Below are 22,710 nucleotides of genomic sequence, written 5' to 3' on the forward strand. Positions count from 1 at the left end.
ACTTTGGGTTTGTTCTGCCCTCATCATTACTCTCTAACAGCAGCTGCTCGAGGAGTCTGGGTAATCCACTGCACAGCTGTGTGGCCCCAGCGCTGCCCTGACAGTCCAGTGTGGGAAAAACCTTCTGGCACTAAGACCTAGAGAAGCCTAGGCCACAGACCACCTTGGCTCCCACCCAAAAAGCTTATTCTGTACTACATGTTATTACCACTTTTAACAAGGGCTGTAACTGTAATCCGCTGACCTCAAATAAGAACATCAGCACATAAATTTGTTCTCCAGGTTTAGATCTTCTTATATGATTAAAGATGTTCCATTGTGCGGCGCTGCAGATTGTTTTGATGCAGAGGGAAAACAAGTAGACGAGATAGACCAGATACGGTACATGAGGACTTGCGTGTCTCACAAGTGCTTTAAAGAGTTTAGTATATTTATTTTTGAAGTTCCTTCACCTCCCCTTGATTGTTAATTTATCTAGAACATTGGCTCAACTGTTGTCAAATCCTTTCAGTTTTGAGATTCAGATATGACAGATGTCCATCTCTGTCTGCACAGCAGGGAGTTTATGCTCATATTTCTACTATAATTATTTCACTCCTAGGAAATGAAATCTGGCTCGTAGACTAAAGTTGGTCTTTTATGATACTGCTCCATACACGGTTTCACATTTGACAAATGCTTACTTTTTAGTTGCAACATGTTTCATGTTGCAAGGCAATATTGTATACAGTTTATTAAACCCTAAAAAAACCTAATAATTCCCTATCATTTAATGTTTAAAGGCATATCTTTAACTACACAACTAGTTATAATATAATGAAACCGTTAGAAAATCAATGGGAGAGTCACCCTCAGAGGTCTGAATCAGCCTCTTAATGGAGGTTTACATCAAACTGGAGGTTTTAAAGGCTTGGTGTTTTACCCCTGCTGCGTCCAATGCCTGTTTTTGCTGGGTCACATGATAAAGGCATGGGAAAAAAGAGCAGCTTTTGGACCATATGAGTTTTGTAATATTCCTCTGGTGTGCCTTCTGCTTTGACACAGGCCAAACTTGGGATTTATATTTTTTCTTAAATAATTCCAAGATGTCATGAAGGACACGTTGGGAAAGCCAACCGGAGTGGTGGTGTAATCCAGATTGAGACGACTACATCCTTGTGATATTAGAGAATTTACAAGAGCTAAAGAAGCATTGTTGTCTGATTTACAACATAACAATCATGTTTCAAGTCTTAAGATGTTACCCCTCTCCACTCTTAGTGTTGTCTTTAAACCTTTATTGTATTAAGTTCTGGTCCATCTGTACAGCTCTAGCGATCTAGGGAGAATTTTTGATAATCTGGAAAGTAGGGTTTATGATTTTGAATTTCATCTTCATATTGTTCATGCATAAATGCAGTTTTCTGGGAAGGCAATGTGATAGAGAACGCTGCTCTCACATTCAGATCTCAGATATTATTTTGCATAGGTTATGTCCCATTAGACTTTCTTGTGCATCTTATTTTGCAGCATTTTCTTTCTTTTAATGATCCATTTAATTTCCCTTTCTCCAGGAAGATCCAGTGTGATGCTGACTGAGCAGACCAGCGTAGAGCTTAGCCTCCCTGGTCTCGGCCTTGAGGCCCTTCCTGCTTCAACCACCGAGGAGAACCTGCCACCACCAGCCAAGGAGCACAAACCAGGGCGGAGGAAAGACAACTCTGCCAGCCTGCACACCCGCAGGCCAGGGGAGGAGTCTGACAGTGACTTTGAGTCCGATCCACCTTCCCCCAAGAGCAGTGAGGAGGATGAACCAGAGGAGGATGAAGGACTGAACAGTGAGCACGGCGAGTTCAATGACGACACAGAACCTGAGAACCTGGGCCAGAGACCTCTGCTCATGGACTCTGAAGAGGAGGCAGAGGAAGAGGACGACAAGCACAGCTCTGACTCGGACTACGACACCAGGAGGATCAAGGGTCGAGCAAGAAAGCTTCCAGGCACTAAAGATGCAGTTGTGGGCATTTGTCCCAGTCCGCAGGAGTCCCTGATCACCCCTCCGGAGTCTCCCAGAGATTCTGTGGGAGCGCCCCCTGGTGGCGGTGCCGTGGACGTGTTTGGCGCTGTTCCCTTCCTTGGAGGAGCGCAGCCCAAAGGAACCTCAGAGAGTGCTGACATTTTTGCCAGGGCACCTTTCAGGCAGGTTAGCCAAGAGCAGCAGGCCATGGACGAGTTTGATGTCTTCACAAAAGCACCATTCAGCAGGAACCTTTCTAAGTCAGGAAAGAGTTCCAGTGACGTCCCCATGGGCCAAACACCACCCATTTCCCCAGAGGCCATTGACGTGTTTGGGTTTTCTCCCTTCCAACCTGGCCCCACTGCCCCGATGACATCCAGAAGTGCTGAAGACATCTTCCGTCCATCTTTTGAGAAGGCACCAAGTCCCATGCAGCAGCAGAGGATGAAGCAGCGCAGCCTCCAGAAGCTCTCCTCACGCCAGAGGAAAACCAAGCAGGACACTTCCACCGGAAGCAACGGCAAGCGGCACCATGGTACTCCCACTGGGGGGCGCAAGAGCAACAAGCCCAATTTCCGCACCCCAGAGAAAGTCCGTAGGCACAAGAAGGTCGGCAGGAGGGACTCTCAGAGCAGCAATGAGTTTCTTAGCACCTCTGACTCAAAAGAAAACATTAGTGTTGGTGTGACGATTAGTGACGGGAAAGACAAAGGGGCCTCCTTGCCGGCGGAGGATGCCATCTTGGACCCTTTCGGAGCCAAGCCCTTTCATCCCCAGGACGGTGGTCGGCACGGCCAGTACCAAAGCCTGGCCGATGGAAAGGGGGACCTGGGCTCAGCCTGCGCCAGACCCCGAACCTGCTCTCTGCACGGAGCACTTGGGGACAGCAACATCATGGATGACTTTGGAGCGGTGCCCTTTGCGGAGGTCAGCAGCGGTGCTCAGCTGCCACCCCAGCAGGGAGAGCTGGACCCCTTTGGAGCTGCGCCGTTCCCTTCCAAACCCTGAACCTGTGGTCTTCCAGAAATGCTGACTCCAGCACATCGCTGTGTAACAGTCTTTGCAGTTACGGGATGGACAATGCCATGAAGAAGATGGCAGCTTTGTGGTGTTGTGGCAGCTGGTCTTCTTAGCCTGTGCTTTCTACACCACTGCTCTGAAGGGTCTCCTTATTTTTGCAGGGGACCTTTTAATGCACAACGACCGAATAACACAAAGTTAAACCTGAGGAGCAAAGACGATTTATTTCAGGTTCTGTATTCCGCCTATACCTATTTGCTGAGAAGCCTGTAATGCTGCATCATATAATATGTGTTCTGAGCATCGCATTGATACAAGTGAAAAGGACTCCGGTTTCACTCGATCATACTGTCACAAGCTTCCTCAGTGTCCAACTGCTTGAGTTGCTGCAAAAAACTGAAATGAGAAGCTGGAGGGGTTAGGGTTATATACAGTAGTGGGCTGCTTCTTCATCCAACAGTAAGATTAATTTAGCACCATAAAGCCTTACAAGGCCCCGCCTTGCTGCACAGTACCTCGTAATCTAGTACACAATAGGTAACATTACTATTTGTGGAAGAATTTTTTTTTGAAGTAGGCCTTTATCACTATTTCACGTTCAAGTTAGACCTTTTTCTATGCATATTTTTACTTTTAGATTCTGTCATTGGTTCAGATTAGTTAGAAGAAAATATTTAATACAAGGGATTCGTTTGTTGAATTTCTTTAAGATTGGTTTTAATCAGAATGGTTTTAATCTAGAATATTAGGTGTCCATTTCCAAACTTCTGAGTATTACAGCTATGTGTAAAAGTACTGTTCTATTTGAAAGTTATATTTTACCTCAAATGTAATTTTATTTGGAAAGAAATTATATTTCCTGCATGAAATGTATGGAAGTACTCGCATCCATCTGAAAGACTTCCTGACTGTGTGCACTTCCACTCTTGAAATGAAGAGCAAAATAAGGAGCTACTGAAAGGTTCATCTTTTTAGTGCAGACTTGTAAAGTAGAGCTTTACTGTCTTACATGATTACTGCCACAAATGTTGCAGAAACGAGAAGTAAAAATATTACCCAGTACAACTAGGAATTTAAATTGGCCAAGAAATTGTTCACGTTTTAAAATAAATTGACTTTTAAAGTATTTTTTGGTAAATGTCATGCTTCTCTTTTTACACAGATGGCCTTCGAAGTATTCTATCCATCATATTAATATACAGGTTACTGCTTTGTAATTGATATAATTGAATTAGTTTTTATCCTTAAAAATGTTAAATCATACTTACATACTCATCACACCAACTGCTGTCTACTGCAATAAACTTTTGATTAATGTCGTAACCCATAGCAATGATTCTGAGAAAGCTGTTTATGTACTATTCATTTTAAACCCAAGAGATACTTGAAAAATAAATGTAATCATACAGAAAAGAGTTTTAGCACTAAAGGACCCGAGGCCTCTTCATTTAATCCCCATGATAAGGATATGTGCTTACACAAAACTACTTTGAAACCGACTTATGCATAAATATTTAACAATACAGCAAATGAGAATCAGACATAATACCAAGTAACATTTTTGTTCATTCAAAATCTCTCAAGTTTAAATACTTAAGAATACAAATTAAACAAGTAACATTGTCATTGCACAAGCCCCTCATAGGTTAAAGAAGTACATCATGAATAGCCTTTGTCAATGTTCAACTGATGTTAATGAAAGTCTTAATCATCTATGCTTCTCATGGGGAAGGCAGACAACAGATTTTGCTACGGTAAAACTAAATTCGGCAGTCTCACAGCTTTACGTTTTAACAAATGTACAAGTAATACAGTTATCCAGCTAAATCCCCTCTGATGAGAGGATGACAGTGTAGAGAGCGTCCGTCGGAGGGGCAGCAGAGGTCAACTAGACCACTGTGTTGAAGAACGTTCTAGTAGCTGTGAGGAACCCAGTTGTTTATATGCTGTCTGGGACACCCCCAATAAAATAAATAATTGACTAAATGTGTCAACACTTATTACAGTCTCAATGCAATGAATTTTGCTCATCACTGAAGTTTAGATTCGCCTAGTTCATTTGCGTGTGTAAATCAAATAAAGGGGAATAAATATGTTGCTCCTTTATGTTTCAAGTACCTTGTCAGTGGTATAGCATCCGCCATCAGTTATATGGAAAAATATTTAAAATATTAATGTGCTACCTTGTGTGATCAGCACGAAGGGAGAATAGCTCAGGATTTCAAAGCTTTTGTCGGTCAAGAAAACCAAGCCTCCTTCGGTCTGTTACTGCTACAAATATTTACTCAAATTGAGTAAAATCCTTATAATAAAGTCTTGTGTTTTGAAAGGTAACATTGGCATGATTTTGCTCATTTAGGAGGATGGCAAAAGGACGTCCAGTTGAACCCAACAGTGACCTCAGCTGTGAGGCCCCACAAAGGCCTGAGGCCTGTTGCCTCAGCTGTGAGGCCACACAAAGGCCTGAGGCCTGTTTCCTCAGCTGTGAGGCCACACAAAGGCCTGAGGCCTGTTGCACTTTCACGGCCCCACCTGGAGCCCTGATCCTGCCGGCTCCTTGGCTTGTTGGCTCCTAAGCGTGTTGCATGTCCTAAGTGTGTTGTGGGTAGTCAGGGCAGGGGTGGCTGTGGCGGTAGGTCATGATGTACTCGGCAGACTGGTGCCACCAGTAGAACATCAGCACCACCAGGACGTGCCACAGCTGGTGGCTGGAGCCCACGTAGTTCAGCTGGCCTGGAGATGGCAGATACCACACCATTACCCCACCATTACCCCCACCATTACCCCCACCATTACCCCCACCATTACCATCACCATTAGCATATGTTAAATGTCAACAAGTGCAACAGGAATCGGCGCCTTACCTGGGAAGTAGCGTTCAGGGACTTTAGAAACATAGAAGAGGAATGCCAGCGCTGCCATGCCGTACATGCCCAGGACGCGGGGGAGGAACACCTGGGGGCAGGGTGGTCGTCAACCGACCAGAAACACTAACTGGAAGGAACTGTGTTTTGTAGTCAGGTGATATGTGATACAAAACTACGTACAAAAACTGCATAAATGCAGCAGATAATCAGAGACTGGAAGTGCAGTCTCTTCAGACACATTAACATGATGGACTCAAAGTGCTCATGTAAATGTGCATGGTCCCTTCTTAAACCAACCCAATCGTGTTCCAGTGGTTGGTTCCTGCTGGGGAACTGACCTGCACGATGTCAGAGGAGAAGCCTCCACTGAGCAGCACCCAGTGGGCAGTGGGGACCAGGCCACAGCCAGCCACACAGCAGAAGGTGAGCGAGCGCAGCCGCTGGTGGCTGAGGTAGTGGGGGTGGATCTGAGCCAGGAACACAGCCAGGATCATCGCCAGCACAGTCACCAGATACACCTGCCGCCAGTACTGAGGAACACAACCACAGGTCTACAAGCAGGCATGGCAGAAATACTAATACAGATTGGTATAATCTATAGGTATGGACAATATAGTTTGCTATGTAACATGAGGCTGCTACAGCAGAGGAAGGTTAACATGCTGGGGTCCTGGACATGGGATTCAGCACTATAGTTTGTTCATAAATGTAACTGATGAATGTTTGAGGAATATGAAACCCACACCTTAATTTAAATGCAAGTGAAGGTTTTGCAATTTAACGGACATGAAGCCTTGGCTGGCATTCAAACACACCCTCACAAGACAAGTCCTGACAAATTTCACAGTGAATAAATTTGCATGCTGTAAAATGCCCAATCTGAAATGCCAAGATTGAAACCTATTCCCACTTACAGGCATATATCTGGATACCATGCATTTTGCCAAATTTGATTTTCCAACACAAACCCATCCATAAAATTCCAACTGCACTGTATTGTTAGAGTTTGACTAAATATAACTGCTGTTTTCTTTCGGGAGTTGGCTGATGGGAGACAACGTCCATAAGCGGAGCCCCGGTCTTGGCAGAGAGGAGGGGATTTGGAGATGGCTCCCCTAAGTGTGAATGTCATATGGTGGGGAATAGGAGTGACGGACTGTTTCATGAACGCAGCCATCTGGTTTGGACTGGAGCAGATTTCAGCTGCGTTCTGGGGGCACAATAGCTCGGCACTTCCAATATGCGGGGGGGGGGGGGGGATGGGGGGGGGACCACGAGCCGGAGCCGAGGCCAGAACTCTGAGAAGAGTCACACCCGCAAGAACAGGTGGGAGACGGCGACGACTTCACCCACGCCTGAGGCGCTTGTTCCAGCACTGAGATGTCACCATGCTTCTGTGCTGGGAACAATCAGCTCATCAAGCACACCAAACTATGGGCTTTACTCCTGCTTTTTTCAATTATCTACTTCAGAAGGCGACCATGTCAAACTGTAGTAGCTGAGTACATTCAAGTCTCTGGGGAATGTGTGATCAAACTCAGTCCAATGTGCTGCAGAGTAATCACTTTATGTGACCCAAGTCTATCAAGTGCCCACATTGTCAGTATGCAAACAATATCACATTTTCCTAAATTCTCCCTAATGTAATAACAGACTGTTCTAAGAAAACATCTTATTAACAAAAGGGTCAAAGTCAGAGAAAAATTTGACATAGAATAATCTTGTTTTCATCTAAAAGACAACTATTCCAAAGGAAATGCCTCTAAGGGAAGCACACCATCTAGACAGGGTTGTCTCTGATCTCTAAGCTGGCTGTCCTGTCCTGCTGGGTTAGCAGGCTGTAATAGGCCTGAGCTGAGGGGGCTGCAGGAAGTGGACCTACGTTGTTGCAGTAGAAGGAGTAGAAGACTCCAGGCACGTAGCACCCCAGGATCCCGATGGAGATGCCCGCGTAGTCCAGCGCCATCCAGCGCCGGCTCGTCTTCTCAGAGCGGTGGCAGCAGAACAGGTGGTACCCCACCGAGCATAGCATGCACACCTGGACACACAGAACCATACCTCACAATAACACACCTGGACACACACCTCACAATAACACACCTGGACACACAGAACCCACACCTGGATTAACAGCACAAACACACACCTGGACACAGAATACACACCTCACAATAACACACCTGGACACACAGAACCCACACCTGGATGAACCCCTCACAATAACAAACCTGGACACACAAAACTCACACCTGGATGAACAGCACAAACACACACCTGGACACACAGAACCCACACCTGGATGAACAGCACAAACACACACCTCACAGTAAAACACCTGGATAAACAACAGGAGCCGAGTGCACCAGCTGGGCGTACGCCTGGGTGTAACACTACGTCCGACGTAGAACTGAAAGTTACGACTAACAAAGTTACGACTAGTGCACCAATTAGACTTAAGCCCTTTATGTGCTGCATCTGGGTGTACATTTTACGTCTAGTGGGGAGCAGGCATAAGTTGGAAAATCAGACTAATATCCATGGTAATTATAATGTACAACAGTTTGATCGCACATGCAGCGCATGTTGTTTATAGGCAACATATGGAAAGGACATTAAGGCGAGAAAAAGTTGTCCGTGATCGCACAAATCCACTGTTAATTTTATTGGTGATCTATTTCCAAACTGATTGTTTCTGTTTGTTTGTTTGTGTTGATATTATTAAATTTCCCCGTGAGCACGCTTCTATTCTGAGTAAACAACTCTAGAGGTTTTCTAATTTCTCTATCAGTAAAATGTATTTTCCTTTTCTTTTTTAAATCATGGCTTGTTTTGAAGGGAGATAGGCTAGCTAAGTGGCTCTTAAATGTGTTTCTTGGCAACGATCGACGCTTTCGCATTTTCACAAGGACGCGCATCTTAAAACCAGGCGTAGCTACGACCGTGGCCTGTCAAACTTGGTGCACTCGGTGTAAATTCAAATCACAAAGTCGGACGTAGCTAAGACCGACGTAAGAGTTAAGACCAACTTTTTTACGCCCAGCTGGTGCACTCGGCTCCAGGTGTGTCGTATTAGACTCTACTGTTACCATGGTAACAGGTGTGTGGTAGTAGACTCAATGGCTCCTGTGGTAACAGGTTTGTGGTAGTAGGTTGTATTGCTACCATGGTAACAGGTGTGTGGTAGCAGACTATGGCTACTATCGTAACAGGTGTGTGGTTGAAGAGAGCCCCCACCTGGAAGCAGAACAGGCCGATGGAGTAGATGACGTAGTCCTCGCGGGAGGCGCCGGAGGAGGGCAGCACGGCGGCCATGTCGTACACGCCCAGGGAGAAGAACAGCAGGAAGCCCAGCACGTGGCTCCAGATGTTCACTGTCTCATTGGACAGGATGAAGATGCTGCAGGGCAACAGTCATATTACCCATCATGGAACCAGGAGCAAGCAGCGCTGGGTTAAATTCTGTGTATTACTATTATTATACTATGTGTAGGGAGACATACATTTATATGTAACACTTCTAAGTTCCAAGTACAAAAATGAACTCTAAAACTATTTTACTCAAATGTGTTGAGCTTGAATGTCTCGTGGATAATTCATGTCTATTATAAGCATGTTTCCAGAATGAAGATATATTGAGGGGTGTTGAGTACATACAGGCCTATGAGTTGTTTTAAGAAGCTGAGATTGAAGTTAGACGTGCTCACTCACCTTTTGATGCATAGTCTTGAAGGTAAATAAGCTCTGTATCCGTCCGTGATGTACGGGTTGTCTCTCAGGAACACCGGGATCTGCTCATACGTGTAAAGCCTAATACCTCTGGGGACCAGCACCGGCCAGTACTGGTAACTGCCCAGTTCGATGTAGTGCGCGCTCTTCATTAGTTTTTGTGACATGGTTGGATCCGTTGTTTTCTCCTTAGCATGCACTTTAATTGGAAGAACATAAACCACAATTAAAATAACTACGAAATAATTAAATTGACAAGGACTAGCGTCCCCTGCTAGCCAACAACTTGCCAATGTCATGAACGGGAACTAGGTTAAGTTAAACGTTGACAATGGTAAACGAACAAAGAACAGACATAACGATTAACGTTCGTTTTTGTTGGGATGAATTGAAACATGCTATCGTTTAGCACTAGCTAACGGTTAGCCAGCTAACAATGGGATAACATGAAGTTATCTAGGCTAGTAAGAAGCCGCTAGCTTCTACTAGCCGTGCTAACTTTGAAGCTAGCTACGTCGAACTGCTCAAACAACATTAGTTGCTAGTGACTAGGTATGTTGTTGTTGCGGTTTCTATTGGCTACGGTAGCTTGCTACAGCAGCTAGGCTAACTATAGAGCCAGCTAAAAGCTAATGTACTGAGAGACGTACCTTTCAGTTTTGTGTATGCATAGTTGGACCCATTAGTGTTCTTGTACGACGTATTATACATTTAAATATGTATATTATACAACAGGACAAATATATATTCATATACAACCGCGTTTTATGTAGCTGTAACCATTTATTTGGCGTGCAAAATGAGTGGTTTCAAGTTTCCTTTTCCAAATCGTCAATGGCTGCGACGTCATTAAGGACCCCTTTCAGCATGCGAAGTAACTAGAACGCCTGAGTAATTGTATTCAGCAAAAAATCTGTGCAAGTCTGAAGCAAGACAGTGATGTTCGCTTAATTACTTTTAGATTTTCGCGTATTAAACTCATTCTCACTTTTTCCATTGTCTGCGATATTTAAATGTAAAGTAATTTTAAAGTTCGAAATGTCTTCTTTTTAAATGATTTACTTGATACTTAACCCCTCACACACCACCCCGCAAACACCTCCACTTCTAAACTTCATATAGCGACCTGTTCTCGAGATACACACAGACACTCCTGCCTGACATTATAAATTTCCACAGATAAGTAGCCTTTCTGTTTGCGAATATGGGGAAGATATTAAAATTACTACATAGCAGTTGTATCTCCTATAAACATGTTGTAGCCTATAAGCAAATTTCATGGTTGTTGATTGCATGTGTACCATCTACCCGACTCACCTATAATTTGTAAACCCTATGACTGCACATGCTCAGAGATGACTGAGACACACAAGACCACGTCCTTCCTAGAGACATCCCATCTGACTCTGACAGCTTGAACCGGTGATTTCTGGTCTCTACGGTCGCAACGCGCTCACGAGGCATTTTCCTCGTCAGACATTTCAGTAGCGAGATGTTCGAGTGCCCCTCAGGAGGGAAATCACACTTCCTGTCCTCCTCCCTCCTCTTTTTACACCCCAGACAGGATTAGTTAACTGCTTCATTCTCAAGTGGGAGTGTGTTCTTCATTAGCACCTCTAATACACCTCTCAGCACATCCACTTCAACAAACTGTCAAACGGTCTGCCAAGATAATACCACAGGCAAGGGCAAGTGCTAGAACGTCAAGACACTTTTTTTCCTAGAAATACTCAGCATGTATCTAAAATAGTCCTGGAACAGATGAGTAAGACTGGAATATATTCTTTGGCAACCATGTTTTCTAAATGTAGCTCTTGTGTAGTACAACTGTCTGGGTACTACTGGGTCTCATTATACCATTCAACTGGTTCAAACCATTCAACGAAGGAAACTCTTAGAGCTCTTGGTCCCAGGAGGTAGTGTTTCCACCTCTGGTACCAGCTGAAGAGGGTTAGATGTCAGCGCCGGTGTAAGTTCTCTCTACACTATTTCTCCTCCAGACATCCTGACTGCTCCTCGGCCTGCAACCTTCTTTCTGACTCCAGACTGATTCACTGTGACAATCTGTGGTGTGCGCCTTTTCCAGAGCCTCGTCTGCCTTTTGTCCTCCATTTTCCTGTCAGAGTGAACGTGGAGAGGTGTGCTCCACCTTCCCTGTAATTGTGCACGTACGCAACGTGTAATGAAACATGAAATTAAACTCTTTCTACTTACTGCAAACTTGGCACAAACGAAAAGCAGAGGGGAGTCTTTCTTACTGAAAGACTAATACGCATAATATGGAAAATAATATATTGTTTATATATAGTCAATCTGCAAAAATAAGTTTGAAATGTGTATACTATATTGCTCCTCATTGTTTTGTACTGAAAACAGGTGCAATAAAGATGGAAACAGACTAACAGCTTCCGATATGCTATTGTGTCACAGAAGATAATTCTTTTGAGACAAATGTCTCACATGTTTTGTTGAGCTGTTGAGCTAGAGGAAATTTCAATAGTGGAAATACTCGTATTGTCAAGGCCACTTTCATTCTGCACATTCAAACCCCAAACCTGGCAACACAATATTCTTCTCCTCACAGTCCACCACTGTGGCCAGAGCCTCAACAGGAGTGACAGTCCTGGTTCCTATCAGGTCCGCCTGGCCAGTGACCTCATGGCGGTGGCATCAGCCCTCAGCCGGTCTCATCCACTTTATTTATAGACGGCGCCACAAGACATCTGCTGCAGACACGACTCTGTCCCTGGTGTCTACACAGAGGGAGCCGTCTGGGGTGGGGGCGACTAGGCCTCACTTTGCTCCAATAGGATGGGTGTCCCTTCCCATCGCCATCTCCTTGGCCCTGATTAACGCGATCGGAAGACAGAGGGAGCCTTCACAGTGTGTTGTGTCTCAGCGCTGGCCGATGTTTACTGGATCTGAGAGCTGTTGTTTGTTTGGTGCTGCAGTCTGGTCGCCAGCTCTATTTTTGGGACGGTGACACTTGGGATGCAGCTCTGTGGATGTGTGATGTGGCCTCTCTCTCTCTCCCTCTCTCTTCACAACAGTAGGTCTTGCACTCTTACACCATCCCGTGCTGCTGGCCTTGACACAAAATGGCAAGTCTTTTTTCTCCTCACAACGCTGGGCTTGGAGTGAGAAGGCCACGGTTTCAGAGAACAGCATGAAAACACCATGTTCCTGAAAAGAATAAAGCAAGAAAACAACCGTTTAGTTTGAAGAAGAAATAAATACACATTCTGAATGTACTGTTGCCAGGATACACATTCACTTGAGACTAGATTTTACCTTTAAATCCTGTCTTTGAAACATTAAATACTGATATATTAATATCGCATTACAAATCAGTTAAGACATGTTTTAGCTGCCACCATTGTATGCCAGAGAAACCTTTATCTTTTGGCATATTACACAATAACATTTGTGTAAACAAATTGTTTACAATGCAGCCCATACTGATTTGAAATGCAAAAGTATGTTGTTTCATAACAAGGGCCAGATAGACACAAGACCCGCTTCAAAAGCCCTCAAAAAACAAAAATTGCATTACCAAATATTTTACCACCAAGTCTGCTTTTGTTAAACTGTCAAATTCATATTACATCTGGGCCACTAATCTTCAGAGCAATGAAAAGCCCTTCCTTAGTCTCTTTGCACTTTGCAAAAAGTTTCATCCTTGCAACAATATTGAAAGGAATTAAATCTTAATCTTGAAGCTTCCTTTTACTTTTTTTCTTATCTTTTCAATAAGATGTACATCTGGCTCGCAGTCTTATAATGCCCTTGGGATCTAATAAAGAAAAGAGAAAACAATTTTCACAATAAGCAAGAGATTAGGATGGTAGGGTGATTGTTTTACGGCATTTAGCTGTCATTGGGAACACGATTAATGTCTAATATCAACAATGGTTTGGCGTGTGTCACTTCCTAAAAGGCTGCACTTCCACTTAATCCTCATTTGTGGATGAAGTCATAAGCCTCCATGTCACTGAAGTAGCAGACATTCTAAGCTTTTGGGAAACAGGAGTTATGTGCGAAGGGTACTTATTTTTGCAACTACACAAAAAAATAAGCACTTTATTATCAAACTGATTGTTGATTATATTTGCATATTGCTCTTTTGCAGTTATCCTCTTTTTTCACGTTACATGGAAAGTAGATTGATTTTCTGGGGCTTTCCCATGAGATTTAGTAAGATAATGGGGTAATCGCATATTCTCATACGTAAAAATATTTATTGGGGATTTAACTTGTCACCTTCCACTTCAACAACTATAATAGACTGTGACAAAGATTTCATGATTTCATGGATATAAACAAAAGGATGTCATTGGACGAGAGAAAAACTGAACAGCTTACTGCCACATGTTTTTACAAGACTCTTCATACATCACCTCCACCACCTTCTCAAACAACAACAGAACTGATCCATCACATTCTCAAACAACAACAGGACTAGCACGATGTAAAAACATAAGCAACTGAGAACTGTGCTGTGAGCTATGACAGATAGCAGTTCTCTTTCAGAACACAAATTGAACATGTGTCTTTCTCTTAATAACACATATTACTGAACCTAAGACAATAAGTAATCATAAATCTCTATACGTCCAGCAAATCACAATTATCCAGGTTTTTAAATGTCTAATCTATTAAATTGGGTGTCAAGTGTTGGCATTTCTGGTAGGTGTGTGATAGGTGAGGGAAATGTCCAACCTTATTTCTGAACCCAAGGAGAATTCTGATCCAGAATTCTTCTCGCTGCTGTAGGTTTCATCCTGGTCAGCTTGTAGTTAGCCTAGCGGGCTGTAGGTTTCATCCTGGTCAGCTTGTAGTTAGCCTAGCGTGCTGTAGGTTTCATCCTGGTCAGCTTGTAGTTAGCCTAGCGGGCTGTAGGTTTCATCCTGGTCAGCTTGTAGTTAGCCTAGCGTGCTGTAGGTTTCATCCTGGTCAGCTTGTAGTTAGCCTAGCATGCTGTAGGTGTCACTCTGCCTCTACCCTGGCTATGTCCTCCAGAGCAGACACAGATCCAGCCATTTGTCACTACAGTAGTTCATATTTTAGATTTTACACAGCTCAACTGTAACTATACATTCAATATAGTATACAGAGCATTTCTCTTGCTAGGATTAAATAGGCATTTCAAAACAATAATTGCATGACAAACACAAGAGCAAAAAATAAAAGACCAGCAAACATTCAACAGCCTAGTAGTATTACAGTGTGTATATTGCTGTGTGTCTACTGCAGGGTGTATATTGCAGTGTGTATACTGCAGTGTATATATTGCACTGTGTCTATTGCAGTGTGTATACTGCAGTGTATATATTGCACTGTGTCTATTGCAGTGTGTATACTGCAGTGTGTGCAGTGTCTACTGCAGTGTGCGTATTGCAGTGTGTATTATAAGACCCCGTGCATGCCAGAAGGTGGCGCTATGGGTCTCCATGGCGACTGGCAGGCATCTCAGGACGGAGGCTGGGAGACGCCAACAACAGACTTGACATCCTCCTTTTGTCTGTGTTTTAGTCAAAAATGAGTCGCAAAAGAATAGTAATCCATTTAATGATCATGAAACTGACAGGGCAGGGATAGATCGATGGAAGCTCTTTGTGTTTAAAACACAAACTTTAGTACACAATAGATCAGAGTTTCAATACTGGTGTGTGAGGAATTCAATTTCATATTAATATACCAAAATCAAATGACAACAGATTTGCTCACAGGATTTCCTGCCATCACGTTAAAAGCGTTCAAGCTAAATGGTGGAATTTTGTTTTGAAAATCATTATCATCATCATCATCGCGATCCAGCATTAAGAAGAATGCTGCCCTATGCCATCAAGATAAAAGGTTTAATCTTTCCTGTTGGAGGGAGAAGAGGGGAGCATTGCTGATTTCTTTGTTTTCACCAGAGCTCTGTGTGTTGCCCCTTGTCTACTGCACATGCCAGGGAAAATTACAGCTCACTTGCTACAAAATTAATACCTCGCAGGTCGTGATGAGTCTTCATGTTGAAAAAGATGATTGAAAGAGATTGGCCGGGAGCTACTGGTTTCCAGCCAGCCAAGCACTCAAAACAGAGGAGGCCCCTCCTCTCTCCCCCCCTTTCTCTTCTACCCATCAGCCCGATCACACAGGAGGGGGCTCCTCTTCATCTGAGGGAGATGTAGAGGTAGAGAGAGGGAGAGGGGGAGAGAGAGACAGGGATACACAGAGAGAGAGACAAGGTTAGGGAGAAAGATGGGGGGGAGAGAGATATGGGGGAGGGGCAGCCCTGAACCTTGGCCTCAGGAGTGGCCGGTGCTGTGTGTCTCAGGGACGGGCTCTAACTCAGCGCCGAGGCACACACCACCCCTCACCCAGCGACCCGGCCACTAGCAGCCAGAGCAGCCCACTGCCAACGAGATCCACCTGGAAGAGAGGAGGAGGGGTAGAGGAGGGAGGGGTGTGTGTGTGTGGGGTGATAGAGGGGTGTAGGAGGGGTGTGTGTGTGTGTGTGTGTGGGGGGGGGGGGGGGGTGATAGAGGGGTGTAGGTATCTCAAGGTCAAAGGCAGAGCCATGAATTGGGGTGGAAGAGAACTAATGAGATTTTCATCCCTCTCTCTCCCTTCCTGTACTGGTGGCATCACCTCGCAGTCCTGTCAATCCCTCGGCCTCCTCATCAGGTCCTCTAGGAGGATGGAGAGAGAGAGAGAGAGGGAGGGAGAGAAAGGGAAAAAAGAAAAGGAAAAACCTGTTTATTTTCGTACAGGCCTCTTAATCTATGTGGACTGGGCGTAATAGGACATTTGCATGTTGAGCACAGAGAGGTGTCAGCGATAACCACGAGGTTGTGACATTCCCCCTAAATATGCTGAGCTTTCGCTAACCTCTCATCAAACACTGTGATCTTTATGGACTGTATCATATTGTGCCATAATGTGCTTTATTGTCCACAGAATAAGCTTTTCTTAAAGGTAATTGGAAAGCAGGAAATGGTGGCTATCGGCTGATTTTTAAATACATTATTTCTGAAATGTGGCTTGTGTAATGACCCTGTCGGTGTAAAATGTAAGATTTATTTTGGCAGAGAAAATTGATCCATTTCACCTTTGTCTAATGGAAATTCTTTATCAGGGATTATCTGTTTATGTAAATGAGCGTTGCTCTGGAAGAGGGGATAAAAGGAAGTTGAGGCAGTTAATCTAGGTGTCTGACACGTCAGTCTGGTCAGAGTGCCCACAGCACTCATCTCCCGGGGGGAGGGCCCCACAAAGTGTGTGTGTGTGTGTGTGTGTGTGTGTTGTATAGTGTGGGTAGTTTATGGTATGAGCATGTGTGTTTCACGTTCATTCATATTTAGTATATTTTCTTAACATTGTCTTAAAAAGCTGAATTACTTTAATGTTCAGACCACTTCCTTTCAAGCCACACCCCCTCACACTACAGCCTCCACCTCACCAGCACCCATGAAAGCATTTCTGCAGAGACCCATCTTTACCAGGCATTCGAAACAAACATTTCCTACAATAATAATAATAATACATTTTATTTTCCAAGGCGCCTTTCTCGGCATTCAAGGACACCGTACAGAGGTATATAAAAAAACATTGAAAGCAGCAGAAAATTTCAACAAATTTAAAACAACAGAAGGAAGCAGTGCAAATGACATTACGTGGAATAAGCAGTAGTAAAGAGATGTGTTTTGAGTTGTGATTTAAATGGGGGAATTAATCAATATTTATGAGTTGGGGTGGTAGTGAGTTCCACAGACGGGGAGCAGAGCAGCTGAATGCTCTACTCCCCATGGTGGTGAGACGGAGAGCAGAGCAGCTGAATGCTCTACTCACCATGATGGTGAGACGGAGAGCAGAGCGGCTGAATGCCCTACTCCCCATGGTGGTGAGATGGGCAGAGGGGACAGACAGGTGTATGGAGGAAGAGGATCTGAGGGAGCGGGAGGTAGTGGGACCCTGGAGGAGAACAATGAGACTGATATTATATTCCATCCATACTCCATATTCCCCTCCTGAGGAGGGTGGTGCAGCAGTACCTGTGATGGCCTGGTCACTTAAACCAACTGGTCACTTAGAACAACTGGTCACTACTCCAACAGTGGGGCTCAAAAACATTCCACTCTCCCTTATCCTCAGGGAAGGGGGCCGAGGTGTAATTAAAAGGGGTAGAAATTACCCCTCAAGCATTAAAAATGGAGCATCTCCTCCATCATCTGCCACCATCTTGTTCTGTCCTGGAGGGGAAGGACGAGGCCTTACAGCATCTGCACACAGAGGGGGGAGGAAGTGGATCTCTATCCAGAAGAAGTGATGTCATGTACTGTGTAGTACAGTCTGGTGAGGCCTGTCTCAGGCTACGATGAGGAAAGCAGAGGAATGTATGAAATCATCTCTGGTATGAGATGTACATATATTTATATACACATTTAGGGTGTTGCCTTTATCTGATGGTTTGAAAAGCGACAAAGATGTATATGTAATATATACCAGTACGCTACCTTGTGTGTTAAACAGAGTCATCACATTGTTTATGTTACCTTGTTTAAGTAGTCCCTTGAGCTGTATTTGAATCTACCAGTTCATGTGTGCAATGTGCTGAACTGAATCAATTTTGGCGACCTCGTTGCAACACATCCAACCTCTAGTTTGGTGGCTCTTGCTGGAATAATCCAATCAGGTCAAAGAAAACGACAGTGGGAAAGAAGTGTGCCCGTTCCTCCCAACCAGCAGCAGCTGTTCTCTTCCTCCCCACCAGACAGCCCATCTCGGCGCCTCTACGCTTATTACATTATCATGAGCTTTGCACATCATGGACATGGCTATTACTCTGCACCAAGGGTGCGTGTGTGTGTGTGTGAGGGGGGGAGTTACGTGAGTGTGAGGGGGGGTTGCATATGTGTGTGTTAAGAGAGCTCCTGACTCCCTGTCTCTGTCTCCCCTCCCCCCCACGCCCATGCTCCACCCCCCCCCCCCCCAAGCCTCCCCCACCCCCCCCACCCCTGCTCCCCGTGTCAAAGCCTTCTCCTGTCAGTAATTTGTTGCTAATCAGCTGTCAGCTCGGAAGCGATGATGAGGTGATCATCTCTGGGCGGTGGAAGGTAACGGCCTTAAAAGTCGCACAGTCAATGTCAACGGGATCACTGGGACTCCAGCCTGCACGATGAGGGACGGCCCCCGCTGACATGACCACTCACGTTGAGGCAGAGCATCTGGGCTCCAGTAAATAACTATCAGTGGGCGGGGCCGGGGGACAGGTCATTAGCCCTGAGAAAAATAAATATCTCTCTGCTCATGAAGGCTGCAAGTCATTTAGCACAGACTAGGAAATTTCACCCTAGATTAAGTATGATGAGCCAGTATCAGTCAGAGGAGGTTGATGAGACGACGGGAAGAAAGAAAAAAAAGAAGAAGAAAAAAGCGGCACAAATGGAAAATGATTTAGAAGGTCTGGTGTGTTGGTATGGAGGAGGGTGAGGGGGGGTGTGGGGGTTGGTATGGAGGAGGGTGAGGGGGTTGGTATGAAGGGGGGTGTGGGGGTTGGCATGAAGGGGGGTGAGGGGGGTGAGGGGGTTGGTATGGAGGAGGGTGAGGGGGGGTGAGGGGGTTGGTATGGAGGAGGGTGAGGGGGGGTGAGGGGGTTGGTATGGAGGAGGGTGAGGGGGGTGAGGGGGTTGGTATGGAGGAGGGTGAGGGGGGTGTGGGGGTTGGTATGGAGGAGGGTGAGGGGGGTGAGGGGGTTGGTATGGAGGAGGGTGAGGGGGGGTGAGGGGGTTGGTATGAAGGGGGGTGAGGGGGTTGGTATGAAGGGGGGTGAGGAGGTTGGTATGGAGGAGGGTGAGGGGGGGTGTGGGGGTTGGTATGGAGGAGGGTGAGGGGGGGTGTGGGGGTTGGTATGGAGGAGGGTGAGGGGGGTGATGGGGTTGGTATGGAGGGGTGTGAGGGGGTTGGTATGGAGGAGGGTGAGGGGGGTGAGGGGGTTGGTATGGAGGGGGGTGAGGGGGTTGGTATGGAGGAGGGTGAGGGGAGTGAGGGGGTTGGTATGGAGGAGGGTGAGGGGGGTGAGGGGGTTGGTATGGAGGAGGGTGAGGGGGGGTGAGGGGGTTGGTATGGAGGGGGGTGAGGGGGTTGGTGTGAGGAGGTGAGGGGGGGTGTGGGGGTTGGTATGGAGGGGGTTGAGGGGGTTGGTATGGAGGAGGGTGAGGGGGGTGAGGGGGTTGGTATGGAGGAGGGTGAGGGGGGGTGTGGGGGTTGGTATGGAGGAGGGTGAGGGGGTTGGTATGGAGGGGGGTGAGGGGGTTGGTATGGAGGAGGGTGAGGGGGGTGAGGGGGTTGGTATGGAGGAGGGTGAGGGGGTTGGTATGGAGGGGGGTGAGGGGGTTGGTATGGAGGAGGGTGAGGGGGGTGAGGGGGTTGGTATGGAGGAGGGTGAGGGGGTTGGTATGGAGGAGGGTGAGGGGGTTGGTATGGAGGGGTTAGTACAGCTCTGCTGGGGTTAGTACAGCTCTGCTGGGGTCTGTATAGTATAGTGGTTTTATAAGGTAATTTACAACTGTATGCTCTGTGATTCTATCGTTCCTATAGACATCCACAAAGTCATTTCAAACTTATGTTTGGCCCATGTTCAGTGTAACTTGACTAATGTAAAGTCTTGATGTACAAATGACCCCTACGGCTTTGAACTGTCATCAATCCAATTAAAAGGTAATGTCGCTGAATCTATTATTGCGAATACAAGACAAACATTATCATATTAACCTCCAAATCTAGTCTAATTCTATCAACATAATTAATTTAATCAATTTGAAAGTGAGGGTTATATGAATAATATATATTAACACTTAAATATTAATTATTAATATGCCTATATCTGGCTGGAGTAGGAGAACCGCTGTATATCTCTCTCTCTCCCCCCCCCTCTCTCTCTCTCTCCCTCCCTCTCTCTCTCTCTCTCTCTCTCTCTCTCCCTCTCTGTGGTGCAGCTGGTCTTTTCGTCAGGCAGCCATTTTGTTTCCAGTTTGCAGCTGGGGCTTGTCTGAACTGGTGCCGGACCTCTGGGGCAGCCGGCTGACCTTCATGCAGTGGAGAGAGCCTTCACAGCTGAGTTCCCTAGCCCTCTCCTCTCTCCTCTCTGCCTGCTTGGGCCTCCGCCATATATCTCCTCCCTGCCTATCTGCCCCACACTCAGCAACTCTGAGCAAGGCATCATTAGCTATAATGTACTTCCTCGTTTTGCGGGCGCTTCTCTCTCCCAGGGATATTTGGAGTGGAGAAAAGGCACTGACCTTACTGAAGGGCTTGGGCACAACCCCCCCTACACGAACACACACACACACAACCCTAGGTCCACTATGCAATGGCCCTCCACTACAGAGGCTGTCATTCAGACCACACAAACACCTCTGACCACACAAACAGCTCTCCAACACATGTGGATGCTACGCACACACACACACACACAGTGTCTGTGTTGACAGAACCATGCGCCTGGGTCCAGGTGAGGATGCCAGAGATGGGCCTGGCCTGGCACAACGCTGGCATCCTACCTCACATCTAATTAGCTGCCAACTTGTTAAACAGATCACTAAGACACATTTGACTAAATAATAGCAACCTAAGATTATATACAGTATACAACTTCTGTATTATATATAGATTTAGAACTATTAATAAGTTAATTGTGTAGAATTAATGTCCAACTACTAAATCAGAATATATGAGTCTGTTTTGGACCTGATGATTCCCGCCTGGAAGACAGTCATTAGTAAGTCAGACAGCAGCACAAATGGCTGCTTGTGATAATGGCCAACATCTATCCGTGTCTGAAAAGTGTCCAGTTTTGGACCAAATCCTGCCAGTCAGCCGCAGCCTAACAAGAGAAAGTGTACCAGGGTTTCCACACTTGCCGTCGCAAAACCACCGTTTCTTGTGGTAAAGAAAGCTTATTGGGTGTGCTCAAGCCTTCGGCGAGAGCACAACCTTTGTTCTCTCACATATATATTATTATTATTATTTTTATTTCTTTTTGCCCCCCTAAAACTCAGTAAATACTTGGCCTACATAGACAACGTAGGTGTCAAAAGTTTCGTCTTGGTAGCGATTGAGTTGCTTCTATTGGAATTTACGTTCCGTTGCATGGTTTAAGCGTAAGTTAAGTTTTTGTGGCGAAAAGTGAAGCTAACGGTGGCTAATTTGCTAGCCACAGTCACTGACGTTACTAACGTCACTGCGTCACTAACGTCACGAAAACACGCGTGACTACCTTTGCCAGAACATTCGTTTCACATCTGTTAACTTGGGGGATAGCTAGGCTAACTATAGCTTTACTGCAAGGCAGCTGCAGAAACGCCACAAGAAAAGAGGCCAGGGTGATAACTATTTACTCATTTTACTTTGTGATATGACACACAATTGTGATGTGTAATGTACAATATAAGCTGATATTATTAAGGAAGTACATCTACTTTCGGAAACAGTAGTCTACTATTTCACTGAAGTATTAGCATCATGACATTAGCCTGTGTTTCCCGGGCAACACATACTACAGTGGTCTATGATGTAGCGTTATCTGTTTTCAATCGTTAAAATAAACATTCCTCACATATACATTTTCGTTGTAGGATTTATTCTGACATTAGAAAACGATTTGTTGGTGAAATTACCATTACCTGTGGTTTCAAACCAGTGTAGCTCACTGCAACGCTGTAGCTTACGCGAGACACACTACAAAAACATCTAGCTACAGTACACAGCTGTTTAGGAAGTCAAACAGCGACAGAAAATGTTCGGCACTCCCCTTACTTAAATCAAAAGTCTATCTAACTACTAACCTGAACTTCATTGCCACAGCCTAAACGTTGTCAATCTGTTCATGACAATAATTAATTTCAGCCTAAACCGTACAACGGAACGTTAAATCCAATTCAACCAAGGCAATCGCTACCAAGACGAACACAGCAGTAGTCTAGTACTGTACCGTGGTAGTACAATTTACCGGGGCAGCTTCTCAACACAGGGCTATATCGCATTTTGCGTTGTTACTGACAATGATCGCTACCAGTGAGCTTTTTATGAATGAGCAATTTTCCACTAAATAAATGT

At 45.2% G+C, this 22,710-nt stretch overlaps 2 protein-coding genes across 4 annotated transcripts in view; one reads left to right on the forward strand and one right to left on the reverse strand.

The window, feature by feature from the left end:
• Positions 1–4,443, forward strand: part of bmp2k (BMP2 inducible kinase) — a 32,367-nt gene extending 27,924 nt beyond the window's left edge. The window contains exon 16 of the mRNA XM_067227646.1: positions 1,558–4,443. Coding sequence (XP_067083747.1) covers positions 1,558–3,004 — 1,447 coding nt within the window. The 3' untranslated portion in view covers positions 3,005–4,443. The remainder of the gene's footprint in view (positions 1–1,557) is intronic.
• A 122-nt stretch (positions 4,444–4,565) lies between these two features.
• paqr3a (progestin and adipoQ receptor family member IIIa) lies at positions 4,566–12,573 on the reverse strand. Of its 3 annotated transcripts, none has more exons than XM_067227649.1 (7): positions 12,165–12,573; positions 9,592–9,808; positions 9,118–9,280; positions 7,766–7,921; positions 6,222–6,413; positions 5,881–5,971; positions 4,566–5,749 (listed from the first exon to the last, which is right to left on the reverse strand). In XM_067227649.1, the coding sequence occupies exons 2-7, from the start codon at positions 9,774–9,776 to the stop codon at positions 5,607–5,609; spliced, it is 930 nt and encodes a 309-aa protein (XP_067083750.1). In that variant the 5' UTR covers positions 9,777–9,808; positions 12,165–12,573; the 3' UTR covers positions 4,566–5,606. The 3 variants fall into 3 exon arrangements, with proteins under 3 accessions (XP_067083750.1, XP_067083749.1, XP_067083748.1); XM_067227648.1 differs by lacking the exon at positions 12,165–12,573 and adding an exon at positions 10,927–11,112; XM_067227647.1 differs by lacking the exon at positions 12,165–12,573 and adding an exon at positions 10,260–10,422.
• Between the last annotated feature and the right edge of the window lie 10,137 nt (positions 12,574–22,710).

The sequence above is a fragment of the Osmerus mordax genome, chromosome 24 (genome assembly GCF_038355195.1).
Source record: "Osmerus mordax isolate fOsmMor3 chromosome 24, fOsmMor3.pri, whole genome shotgun sequence".
Classification (NCBI taxonomy): Eukaryota; Metazoa; Chordata; class Actinopteri; order Osmeriformes; family Osmeridae; genus Osmerus; species Osmerus mordax.

What these genes read in the sequence shown, in the direction of transcription:
- paqr3a (XM_067227647.1), bottom strand. Translation starts at nt 10,320, where the DNA reads ATGTATAATACGTCGTACAAGAACACTAATGGGTCCAACTATGCATAC. An exon ending in TGCATACACAAAACTGAAAG is followed by an intron (nt 9,809 to 10,259) that starts GTACGTCTCTCA and finishes TTCCAATTAAAG; the next exon opens with TGCATGCTAAGGAGAAAACA. An exon ending in TCAAGACTATGCATCAAAAG is followed by an intron (nt 9,281 to 9,591) that starts GTGAGTGAGCAC and finishes GTTGCCCTGCAG; the next exon opens with CATCTTCATCCTGTCCAATG.